Below are 12,139 nucleotides of genomic sequence, written 5' to 3' on the forward strand. Positions count from 1 at the left end.
AGTAGCAGCAGCTGCATGCGCCGCACACCGAATCCCTTATTAGAGAAGCTCCCTGTGAGAAGAGGAGCTATGGATGCATGCGTACCTACCTATTTACCCTGCTACAGCATATTGTGCATTACTATGCCGTACGGTACTTCTACAATGCCACACAAAGATTACCTTAGCACCTACTAATCAATCTACTCTCCTAAAAAGTCCGCATGAGCTACGGTGGTGCTCGAAAGCTTCGATCGCTGCCGATTCACCGTGCGAAAGACAGTGCCGAGAGACAAATGCTGCACCACCCACTGGATGTATCATTACTCGTCAGACAGCATTGGATGCTGTATCCGGGCAATCCTCCGTACTGCATGCACCTCTCTGTGGCCTCCAAAGTACCAGCACGCTGTCCACTGCGCTCGCGGCTACGACTAATCTGATACCTATTTGCAGTTGCTTCCCGTCCTCCTCGCGAAATGGAAGACAGTCGCAGCGCTTGTCCACCAACGCTATGGCTGTCGAAATTAATTGCTAGCGCACGACGGTGGCCACGATCCACAGCTCGCTAGCCTCGCTTTCTGCTATTTCAACACCCCTCTGGTTCGTTTTATCCACATGGCCAGCCGAACAAGACGCGCTTTATTCCGTTGGCAGCGGAATACACGAAGCTACTACTGCTAGCATACTCCATGTTACTTTGGGTGGCTTTTTCAATATTAATTGCTGGCGACTAGGTACAATCGGATGAGCCGTCCAGCTGCGTGTTTCTTGTCAGGCGCTCTCCTGTATCTAGATTAGATCCAGCCTGTGTTGGTGGTCATGGCCGTCGACTCGATAGGGACACATGATATCTGCTCTGAATTGCCTAGGTGGGCAAAGCAGCGTCAAGCTCTAGCCGGCGTACAAAAACTCTACAAGCGAGTCAGACATATTTAGTAGCGCTGCTTCTCATAACCCAGCAAGTCAGGATCGATACGCAAATGCATCGGCTGGCGTTTGTATGTACAAGTACCTCTGCTAATGAAATCCCAGCATTATTTCCATACCGCTATATATCCCTTGGCGGCGGGAATGGACCGGCATCCGATGCCCTGCAATACAGTGCTGCTAGCAATGCGGTGATTATGGCTTGGGCCTCCCGGAGGAAGCCACCCGCAGTGGAACAACAAAATGCGTGTCGAAGTTCAGAGGGAGGGCGTGGTGCCAGAGTACTCGCAACCAAAGGCAAGACATCCCCTCCATGGTGGGAGGTGTTTCTAGCATCTACAGTACAGTACGGCATTTCGCCTAGAGGACCAGAGGACGTGCCCGTCACAGGCTGTGTGGCTGCGCCCACGCGACTACTAGGCATGCAAGGAGCACAAAACGCTTCTGTCAGCTCTCCCGTAATTCGTATATCCATGTTCCTTGCCTTTGCATTGCTAGCCTAGGAGATTCGAGCTTACCTGCCGGCATCCCATACGAGATGCCACTGGCAGTGCTCTGACTCCCTTACAGCGCATAATATGTTGGGAGCAGCACGTCTCACAAGTGCCGGGGCGGCTTGAGCAAATAGATACTGCCGTTCTCCAATACAGAGATCTCTACTTGCTTACAGCCGCTTACAGCACATGGTAGAGATTGCTCAAGCGATCGAGGACAACTCATTCCGTATACTTTGCCACTGATATGCCGCTCCATACCTACCTACCTACATACTGGTGGTGACCATCTAATTGGCTTGAAGTAAACATTACCCTTGTCTTTTCATTCCCACAGAGGGCTTCGGATCGAATTTGCGCATCCCAATAACATGCAGGCAGAAATCACAGCGTAGAAATAGGGTTTACCGTCCGTAAAACACACGGCATGTCACATTCGTTCAGTGGGGTAATACTCTGGCAGTCGAGTGTAACCTTGCCTAGCAAATGCCCGTTGAAGAAGCACGGCCGTTAGGCCTCTAGCAGCCACCTTGTGCTAGGACCAAACTTTTCACGGCCGTCTATGGTGGATATCGTATGATTCGGGAGTGCTAGGCTGTTTGCCGGGCTCTAAGAGTGGCAAACTGTGGCGTAGCGGGTATCAATGCTTCCCTAAGGTGTCTCCGGCCGAAATAATTGGATGAAGCACCTGTATGTAGTATAGATTGGATACATAGTATACAGGGCTGGATATTGCTCCGTAATATTTAGTGATATCAGTGCATGCAGTGTTAGTGAGTACAAATATCCTCGAAGAGATGGTTTCCTTTGCTCTGTATATACATGTTCTTTTTTTTTTAAACGGGAGTCGTTCATCCCTAAACTAAGTTTGATCTCCATGCCCATCTTCTCTTTTTTTAGCACAGAGACACACCTCTTAATCCTTGTACTGTCGATCTATTGTTCTAGAACACGTGCAGCCTGCTCTCCGGCCATTTGATACCCGAGTGTAAGTTGACATGGATGGGGATGGCAGTTAGTCTAAACTTATCGCGTCGCAGCTGTATTCGCCCACATGAGACCTACACAGAATCAAGACGCGCAGCATACACGATGATTTGCCTTCGATAAACAGCTGTGCCACGGAGATTAGGCATTATCAGACACATATGATTGATACTAGAGCCAATAGTAGCCCACCTTCTCTGCGAAACACCATTTGTATTCGCTCGGTTTCGCCACCATTATTACTATCAAGCTGCTCGCTAGTGTTTTTATTTTTCCTTTTGTTTAGTTGTTCATTTTCATTTATTTCTATTTGTTGGATGATAAAATTCTATGTACGGATGGTTTGAAAGTTATACGTAGACTGATATCCGATCATTGCTATTTTTGGCTAAGACAAAAACGCCATATGACTCTTGAACCGAACATCTCCCGCAATATTGTCTCAGCAGACTCAAAATCACATTCTACATATCCACAACTTCGTCCCTTGATAGTTCAATACATGTACCATTCTGTATCATAAATGAACCAAAGGATCACTCAAGTCGTATAGAGCCATAGTGCTACAATGGCCGTCTCGCTTTCATACCACGAGCCAGACATTGTCACAATCCTTATTCAGGCATCTTTCCTACTGTTTCTCAACGTCATAAACTTCCTGCTTGACCATGCCGTCTACTGCGGACTTATTGGACAAATATTTATAGGAGTGGCTTGGGGAACTCCCGGGGCGAAATGGCTTAGCACAGAGGCTGAAGAGACGGTTGTCCAATTAGGATATCTTGGACTACTGCTTTTGGTATACGAGGGTGAGGATTACCCAGAGTATACACAATTTTCTTCTCTTATTTGAAGCTGACCAGCCTGATTAGGTGGACTCTCGACTTCTCTAAAGGCTCTCAAGGCTAACTTGTTCCTATCCTCGTGCATTGCTATTACTGGCATCAGCGTGCCTGTGGGACTTTCGTTCGTCCTCCAAGAGCTCAGTGATGCTACGCCTCTCCAGTCCTTCGCAGCAGGTGCAGCCTTATGCTCTACAAGCCTTGGAACAACTTTCGCAGTGCTGCGTTCAACTGGTTTAATGAGCTCAAGGCTTGGCGTAGTGCTCACGAGTGCGGCCATGATGGATGATGTTGTTGGTCTTGTCACGGTCCAGGTCATTTCTAATTTGGGTCCATCCAGCGCAAGCATTGGTGCTGTCACTATTATCAGACCACTTCTGGTATCCGTTGCTTTTGCAGTGTGCACCCCCCTTATATGCATCTGCATAGCCAAACCACTCACTCTCTGGCTGAACTCTCAGCGGATAAAGCACCCTAAGGGAGCTATCAATCTTCTTCTTAGGAAGGAGAGGACACCGTTGATCATTCATACTTGCATATTAATTGGTTCTATCGCTAGTTCAACATATGCTTGCACCTCCAACTTATTTGCTGCCTATATTGCCGGTGCGTCTATTAATTGGTGGGATTTGGAAGTGCCTCATATATCTTTTGAGACATCGTCTACAGAAATATCAGCTACAGGCATACCTTCTACACGAAATTCTTCTTCAGTGCAAAATGAGATTCCTAGGCATTTAGAAACAAATAACACACAGACTCCTGAAAATATCGCCTCACAGCCCAAGAATGCAGGTTCATCCGGACATCTTATTTTCGAGCAGTATTACCGGCAACCTCTTGATAGAATCCTAAAGCCATTCTTTTTTGTAAGTGCCATGTTCCAGTGACAAATTATTTTCTAACTCTTAAAGGCTTCAATTGGCTTCTCAATTCCAATTACGGAGATGTTTAATGGCGCAATCGTCTGGAAGGGAGTCGTATATACAATTTTGATGATGGTTGGCAAGCTGTTGTGCGGAATCTGGCTCCTTCGCATGCCTTTTGTGTCTATTCTTCCCATCAAATTTATGACCTTCATGAAACATCCAAGGTTACAAATGCCCCATTTTTGGGGACGAGTTCACAAAAATCCCAAAGTGCCTCGTGGCTCGACTTCTACACCCGCAAGCCAACCTCAAGAATCTCCTACATGCCAACGAAGCCATGAAACGGCTGAGCAAGCGACAGTTCCGCACTCAGATCCAGCGGGTGAAAACCCGCGATCACTTTATCCTGCTGCCATCCTAGGCTGTGCGATGACTGCGCGTGGAGAAATTGGCTTCCTAATCTCGTCAGTCGCGGAGAGCAAAAGGATATTCTCTTCTCCTCAAACCGATAGTGGAAAGAACTCGGATATTTTTTTAATTGCTGCTTGGGCTATTATGCTATGCACAATCATAGGTCCATTGTCATTAGGGCTCATTGTGAGACGAGTGAAGCAGCTGCAGCATGGTGCTGAAAAGGATGGTCGGCTTGTTCGGAAAGATGTGCTTGGGGTCTGGGGTTTGCCCTGAGATGCGGAGAGAGCTTAATAGAAGATCATACGAGTTCAATCAATCTGTACATGTATCCCCATTAAAGAATTTTTTCTCCTAAGAGGTACTGATAGTTTTCGATATCTAATTAATATCTTAAGAGAAATGAAGTAGCTATGCTATTTTAGTGTTATAACTTTCTTGCTCGCTCTTTTTATCTGCAAAATCCACGCCATTCTCTATCCTATTCAGTTTTTGACGTTCTAATTGAGACCAGGGTGGCAACCGCCCAGATGTTACAAGTTTTCAAAGTTTTGTAACATTTTCCACGGAGCTGAAGTAGAATGCCAAATCTTGGCTCCTGGGGCTAAAAGAGTTTTTAGAGAGCAATCTTAATCACATGTATGGATACAAATATGACGCCTATAAAGTAATTTGCTGCTCTTTTTGCTTCAGCTTATCGTCTCATTGCCTGAGGTTTATCGTGCGTCAACGATACTTGTGCTAACTGTCAATAACTTGAGAGTGTAGTAAGTACTGTAGTCTCTGCTGTGGGGAAATAGGGCTGTATGACTGAGTGAGCCGAAACCAAGACTCTTCCCCAGTTTTTGAGTCATGTATCAGCTCTGCTATTCTGGACGCGAGAGCCGCAATGCATGGCTATACGCGCAGACGTGACTAGCCTCTTAGCAAGCTGGCGGCTTTCAGTTCTACATGGGTAGTCATGCAATGTATTACAGAAGATGATCGTGGCTATCAACTCCAGCCTGAGCTACCGATCTACAAATCGACCCATATGGAAGCTTGATCACCCCATGCTTGGTGACATCATGGGTGAATTGAGGACCGCCCATTTCAGGATATTCGTGTAATTTATGCAATTGATGAGGAATTTTATGGCTGGAATCTCCAAGTATCGATTTATGAACTCTTGGTGGCAGAGCATATAGTAGTTGATGAAAGAACTATGTCTATTGAAAGCTTGATATATCACATATACTTCAGCCATCTTCAACAAGTGAAAAAAGCCAAGAATGTGCACTCAATACCCAAGAGAGCCAAGACGTATTCTATCTGAATATATCGGTACTGTTGTGCCAAGAGGTCATTGTTATTCCCGAATTACAAGTATCGATGCAGCTGATACGAAATAGTGTAGATGGCTGGCCGTTAACGGAGGCTACTGCAGCCGCTTCGGTAAGCCGCGTTTGTGAATGCTGAATCCCTCCAATGCTAAAATCCTCCGCCCATAGAGGGTGGAGTAGTTCAATGGTGGGGTGACGTATAACTCAATAGTTGTGATGGAACTGCCCAACTAGATTACGTTGAGGGGAAGATGGACGACCATTTTCACAGCTGAAGCATCTCGTTTACATCGAGAGCAATTGTGGCGACAGTATAATGTTTTTTTCGTCAATCAACGGACACTAACATTCAGTTGAGCACAGCAGCACAGCACGTCTCCAGCAAACCCCATATCTCATCTCCTCATCCCCATGCGTCCCACGCCGTTATAACTCTGAATGGAAAATGGTTCCGACTTGTGCGGGGCCGGATCCGGCAATACTCCAGGCTTAAAAGTGGGATTCCGAAGTGGGCCTGCCGGGCGCGCCCTTTGAACCAACACGGCCACAAAGCCGACATCGGATGACTCACCGTGAATTATTAATAATCTTGCAAGCAGAAGAGGTTGTCGACGGGCAAAGTCCGACTCGTTGCGTGTTAAATTCCGACAAGTAAGCAGTGTATTTTTGGGCAATTGCTCAAAAGCGGTTTGTTTGTTGGACCTTGCTTATATCGTGCGATTCATGGCATCATTTCTTGGCTTACTTGTGGGAGAAAAAAAAATAAAAGCCGATAAATAGCGTCTATGGAATCGGAATTGCTTTCCGCGTAAAGGCAGGGGTCGCCGGCTATTGGCCTCGGTATGTTCCCGCGGGACCCATCTATGGTTCGCCATTGGGCATCCGACTAGGCTTGTAGTTGTTAGGTATTGCCTTCGATATAACATAATGCGAATGACTAGTGCTTTGGCTGGTATCTGCTTTGATCGTGGCTGTAGAGAAAGAGTGGAAATTCTCGCCGTCCCCGTCTCCAGATTGCCCGTATTATGGATAGCGTTGCCAATTTTTTATCCCCGGTTTTCCTGTTTATTCTTGTTTCCCGTACATTGGGATTCCTAGCTTTATATCCTGTTCCAGCTGGCGCTCCACTGCTAGGCTGATCTGTGTAAATATTAGTTAAGGGGCAGCTAAGATTTTTTTTTTCTTTTGGCCGAGTTGATAGCCTGGCCCACTCTCTCCGTTAGTGATAAGACAGCTATTCAATAAATCCCCCCTTGCCAGCAACCCAAGAGGCGAAAAAGAAAAGAAGAAGAAAAAAGTCTTATCGTTTATATACGCTTTAGTAATCTGCTCTAGCTTAGCTTTGACATGCTACATTTTTCTCAGAGATAAAAGCTGCTATAGATATAGTGGCGCCGCTTGCTACCTACAACTGATTCATTGATTTGTTTAAAAGAAGAGAAAATGGCGGTGGATATCGAGAAATCATTGTCGACGGTCGAAACCGGTGAAGACCGTCACTCGTCGGGAAGAGAATCCCCCATCTTGGAATCAATCAGGGGAGTCCGGACAAATCGGACAAATCGAACTCGGAGTCGCAGCCGGCACTCTGCCACCTCGAGCAGATTCAACAACGATGATTATACATGGAACCTTGAGCGTGCCGCGACTGCGACTGTCGAAACAGAGATTGAGCGTGCTGCTCGTGAGCCAATCACTTACACCAGATCAGGAGCTAGCATGAGCAGTGTGGCCTCCAGGCCTCCGGAATATGAAGTTTACTTTGAGGAAAACGATCCTGAAAATCCACTGAACTGGTCCCTGCTTTATCGAGCCTGGACAATTGGAGTTGTCTCTTTCGCAACATGGCTTGCCGTCTTATACAGCACCAGTTACACGGCTTTTATACCTGGATTGGTGGAAGAATTCGGTGCCTCAGAAACCGTCGCCACGCTGGGTGTAACAACCTATCTCTTGGGACTTGCTGCTGGAAGCTTGATTCTAGCGCCGTTAAGTGAGGTGTACGGCCGACAGCCTGTGTATATTGTTTGCATGATTGCCTGGGCTATCCTCATCATCCCCTGTGCTATTGGGCCTTCTCTGACAACCCTCATCGTTGTGCGTTTCTTTGGGTAAGTGCATGTAAATCTGAGAATCCAACAGGTTTCAAAGCTAACAGCATGTGTTACAGAGCCCTCTTTGGCGCTGTCATGATCTCGAATACCCCGGGTACAGTTGTTGACATCAGCAACCCCGAATACCTTTCCCTTGGAATATCCATATATAGCATTGCTCCGCTCAACGGCCCTGTTTTGGGACCTCTGATCGGCGGTTTTATCTTTCAGTACAAGGGATGGAGATGGACAAACTGGGTGAGCCTCATTATCGCAGGTGCAACCATCATAGCAATTTTTACGCTGAGGGAGACGTACCCTCCAGCCATCCTCAAGAGAAAGGCTGCCCGACTTCGAAAAGAAAAAGACGACCCTCGATATTGGTGCCAGTACGATCAAAAGATATCGACGCTAAACCTTCTCAAGATCAACATGAGTCGTCCCTTTGTGTTGGCTGCAACTGAACCAATTTTGTGGTTCATGAACTTTTGGTAAGTATTCTTCCGCTCAACTTGTATACAGTAGTTATCATATCATGATCTGACCACGAAGCAGGATTTCTCTCATTTATGGCATTCTCTACCTTTGCTTCGTCGCTTATCCGATTGTATTCACTCAGTATCGTGGATGGGGATATGGACTTTCAGGGCTGTCGTTCCTCGGAATTGGCTGCGGCATCCTCATCGCCATTGCATTCGAGCCAGTAATTAGAGGATTTATCAATAGGCAGCCTCGCGATCCAGTGACAGGGAAAGTTCTCCCAGAGGCTGCAGCCCTCATGATGGGCCTGGGGGCCATTTTGACCAGCATTGGCCAACTTGGATTCTCTTGGACCTGCTTGCCGACACATATCCACTGGATTGCGCCCATCATGTTTGGAATACCCTTTGGCGCTGGCAACACACTCTGTTTCATCTACGGTAACAACTATTTGGCCGGCGCATATAGTATCTATGCAGCCAGTGCGCTTGCTAGCAATGCCGTCTTCCGAAGTATTGTTGGAGGAACCTTGCCTTTGGCTGGAGCCAAGATGTACGAAACGTTATCGCCGCGGTGGGCGGGAACCCTGCTCGGCTTGCTCGAAGTGGTCTGCATCCCAATTCCGTTTGTCTTCTGGCGATATGGCGGCAAGATCCGAGCCAAGAGCAGAGTCATTCAACAATTACAAAATGAGCTGGACGAGATGGAACGAAAAAGAGCTAGAAACGACGAGAGACGGGCAAGACGGGCAAGACGTGAGGCAGAAAATGCTGAACGACGCGCGAGTGACGATCTCAGTACCGACGATGAAACAGATAGCGAAGACGGCATATCTGAAAGACGCGAAAGCGTGCCTCACAGTGTTGAGGAGAAAAATGAAGCTATTGCGACTGTCAAGGATGAGTAAAGGGGTAATAACAGGCAAAGGGAAAAGGAAAAAGAAAAGAAGGGACGAGAAGCGATCAGTAGCGATGCGTTACGTCAGCGATGTGATTTCAAAAGCCGTGATTTCTATCATATGATTGATATACCCAAACCCATATTTGATTATAGTTTTATATAGATTTTCTTAATATTAAATTTAATTTATTCAAAAGTCAATAAGCTGTCTATAAATGGTACACTTTGCTCTATGGCGTAGATAGCCCACTGACCCCACCTTGAACCCCGCCAACACCGAAGCTTCACCGCGGTGAGAAATTTCGACCGCAGCCCTGCTAGTAGAGTTGAGTCACCCATAAGCTGTCGCAAAGCAAACCTTCCCACCAAAAATCTCCATCCCGAGCGCACAACGCAGCCCTTCACCTCTGCGCTTGGTCAACATGTCTCACAAGGGCAAGAACAGCGCCAGCTCGGCAAAGGGCAAAAAGCCTGCCAAATCCAACGCTGAGAGCAAGGCCGAAGATGTCCTGCAGGCAGTGGTGCGTACAAGCAATCATCGCGGGGTCCTGTTCGCATCCAGCAGCTAACCATGTCGCTTCCACTACGATACAGGTTCTCGCAGACTCGTTCCAAGATCGATTCAAGCCTTTTACAGTAGAGAAGCCAAGAGTGAGTAGATCTGGGCTAATTTGAAGCCGTGGCCGCAGGCTGACTCCGACGACTATAGTGTCTTCTGCCGCTGGCAAACACCCCTCTCATCGAATACACCCTCGAATTCCTGGCCATGAATAGTGTTCAGGAAGTCTACATCTACTGTGGCGCGCACACAAACCAGGTCGAAGACTACATCAGCCGCTCTAAGTGGGCGTCCTCGTCAAAACTGTCGCCCTTTTCAGTACTCCAGTTTGTTCGAGTAGCCGATGCTCGGTCCGTTGGCGACGTTCTTCGAGACATGGACAAGCGATCATTGGTGGACGGCGATTTCCTCCTAGTGCACGGCGATGTCGTGTCGAATCTTATTCTAGATGACGCCCTCGCAGCGCACCGAAAACGAAGAGAAGCGAGTGCCGCAAATATCATGACCATGATTCTGCACAGCGGTGGCCCCGAGGAGCACAGAACAAAGACCAATGGAATTACCCCCGTATTTGTCGTGGACACCAAGACTCAGCGTTGTCTTCACTACGACGAGATGAACCCGCTCCAGAGCGACCACTACCTTTCCATGGACCCTGCCATTGCCGATGAGCTGTCGACTGAGTTTGAGATTCGAGCCGACTTGATCGATGCCCAGATTGATATTTGCACTCCCGAAGTGCTTGCTCTCTGGTCAGAAAGTTTCGACTATGAACTTCCCAGGAGAAACTTCCTGCACGGTGTATTAAAAGATTGGGAGCTCAACGGCAAGATGATCTACGCGGAGATTTTCGAAGACGGCTACGCTGCCCGAGCCAGCAACCTGCAGATGTACGACTCCATCAGCAGGGACATTCTTGGCCGATGGACATTCCCTTTCATCCCCGAAAACAACATCTTCCTAAACCAGACATTCAAAAAGCACATCAACAACGTCATTATCGAGACTGGAGCTTCTCACGCCCACGACGCCAAGCTCCGAAATTCCATCATTGGAACCGACACCAGCATTGGCTCCGGAAGCAAAATCATCAACAGCATTATCGGCACTGGCTGCAAGATTGGCTCCAATGTCACACTAGAGAACTCCTTTATCTGGAGCAACACCACTATTGGAGATGGAACAACTGTATCAAAGTCCATCTTGGCAGGCAACGTAGTCGTCGGCAAGGGCTGCTCAATACCCACCGGATCACTCGTCTCTTACGGCGTCGAAATCAGCGACAACATCTCCTTTTCCACAGCCGCCGTACTATCTACCGTCACCTCCACAGGCAAGCAAGTCACCAAGGACACCAAATTTCTCGGCCCCAACAGCAACGCAGCCCCCTTCTTCGACCCCGAGGACGACGAGCTCGACGACGAAGACCCTTCGAGGCTCCAGAAATCTCTCATCTACTCTCTCGCAAACTTCAACCTGTCTACTTCTTCCATCTCGACATTCAACTCTGACGTCGAGTCCGATGACGACAACGACAGCAACTTCCTCTCCGCAGACGCTGCGCACTCCTCGAGATCGCGCCTCTCGTCCTTTGCCTCCGACGACTCCGCCGGCAAGATGTCTTTCCACGCCGACGCCGTTCACGGCCTTTTGGATGCCCTGCGCGCCGACTCAGGCGACTTTGACTCCGCCAAGCTGGAATTCATGGGTCTGCGTCTAGCCAACAATGCCTCTGACGCCATGATGCGAAAAGCCGTCGCCACGGCCTTCACCCGTCGCGCCGTGGAGCTCGTCACCCCCGAGTACGGCGGCCTCGACGCCAGTAAGGCCGCAGAGAGGGCCTTCACCGCATGCAAGGGCGCCTCCAAGTTTGTCAACGAAGTCGGCGTCGGCGGCGGCGAGCCTGCGCAGATTGAGTTTATCCTTTCTCTGCAGCGAGCCCTGCAGCACTACTCCAAGGGCCAGGAGCAGACTAAGAGCTCTACGCTTCTGCCAGCCATGTTGCAGCAGCTGTATGCCTTGGATATCTTGGAAGAGGAGGGAATTCTAGGCTGGTGGGAGGATGCTCGTGCGGTGGATGGCGAATCCATGGCTGCATTGAAGGAGAAGTGCAAGGTGCTCGTGGAGTGGTTAGAAAATGCAGAGGAAGAAGACGATGATGACAGCGACGATGATGACAGTGACTAGATAAAGAAATTAAAAGTTATGTAGGACACAATCAAAATGAAATGAAGTAAAATTAGATAAAAATGAAATTACAAGATCAAACAAAA

At 48.1% G+C, this 12,139-nt stretch overlaps 3 protein-coding genes across 3 annotated transcripts; all 3 read left to right on the plus strand.

Annotated features, from left to right (window-relative positions):
- Positions 1-2,764: 2,764 nt before the first annotated feature.
- On the plus strand, positions 2,765-4,945 carry GGI43DRAFT_407033 (Sodium/hydrogen exchanger family-domain-containing protein). Its single transcript, XM_083206192.1, has 3 exons — positions 2,765-3,199; positions 3,263-4,101; positions 4,147-4,945. The coding sequence occupies exons 1-3, from the start codon at positions 2,959-2,961 to the stop codon at positions 4,786-4,788; spliced, it is 1,722 nt and encodes a 573-aa protein (XP_083059767.1). The 5' UTR covers positions 2,765-2,958; the 3' UTR covers positions 4,789-4,945.
- Positions 4,946-7,019: 2,074 nt separating this feature from the next.
- On the plus strand, positions 7,020-9,499 carry GGI43DRAFT_69643 (major facilitator superfamily domain-containing protein). Its single transcript, XM_083210163.1, has 3 exons — positions 7,020-7,945; positions 8,005-8,418; positions 8,483-9,499. Exons 1-3 carry the CDS (start codon positions 7,278-7,280, stop codon positions 9,312-9,314), a joined length of 1,914 nt encoding a protein of 637 aa, XP_083059768.1. The 5' UTR covers positions 7,020-7,277; the 3' UTR covers positions 9,315-9,499.
- Positions 9,500-9,632: 133 nt separating this feature from the next.
- Positions 9,633-12,139, plus strand: GGI43DRAFT_407036 (translation initiation factor eIF2B catalytic subunit epsilon). The gene is made up of 3 exons (XM_083206193.1): positions 9,633-9,828; positions 9,902-9,958; positions 10,017-12,139. Exons 1-3 carry the CDS (start codon positions 9,730-9,732, stop codon positions 12,051-12,053), a joined length of 2,193 nt encoding a protein of 730 aa, XP_083059769.1. The 5' UTR covers positions 9,633-9,729; the 3' UTR covers positions 12,054-12,139.

Source organism: Trichoderma evansii (genome assembly GCF_050947405.1).
Source record: "Trichoderma evansii strain SZMC 28006 chromosome Unknown GGI43scaffold_12, whole genome shotgun sequence".
Classification (NCBI taxonomy): domain Eukaryota; kingdom Fungi; phylum Ascomycota; class Sordariomycetes; order Hypocreales; family Hypocreaceae; genus Trichoderma; species Trichoderma evansii.

Coding starts and splice junctions, on each gene's coding strand:
- GGI43DRAFT_69643 (XM_083210163.1), top strand. CDS start 7,278: ATGGCGGTGGATATCGAGAAATCATTGTCGACGGTCGAAACCGGTGAA. Junction 7,946..8,004: donor ATCGTTGTGCGTTTCTTTGG/GTAAGTGCATGT, acceptor CATGTGTTACAG/AGCCCTCTTTGGCGCTGTCA. Junction 8,419..8,482: donor TTGTGGTTCATGAACTTTTG/GTAAGTATTCTT, acceptor ACCACGAAGCAG/GATTTCTCTCATTTATGGCA.
- GGI43DRAFT_407033 (XM_083206192.1), top strand. CDS start 2,959: ATGGCCGTCTCGCTTTCATACCACGAGCCAGACATTGTCACAATCCTT. Junction 3,200..3,262: donor ACTGCTTTTGGTATACGAGG/GTGAGGATTACC, acceptor CAGCCTGATTAG/GTGGACTCTCGACTTCTCTA. Junction 4,102..4,146: donor TCCTAAAGCCATTCTTTTTT/GTAAGTGCCATG, acceptor TAACTCTTAAAG/GCTTCAATTGGCTTCTCAAT.
- GGI43DRAFT_407036 (XM_083206193.1), top strand. CDS start 9,730: ATGTCTCACAAGGGCAAGAACAGCGCCAGCTCGGCAAAGGGCAAAAAG. Junction 9,829..9,901: donor AAGATGTCCTGCAGGCAGTG/GTGCGTACAAGC, acceptor ACTACGATACAG/GTTCTCGCAGACTCGTTCCA. Junction 9,959..10,016: donor TTACAGTAGAGAAGCCAAGA/GTGAGTAGATCT, acceptor CGACGACTATAG/TGTCTTCTGCCGCTGGCAAA.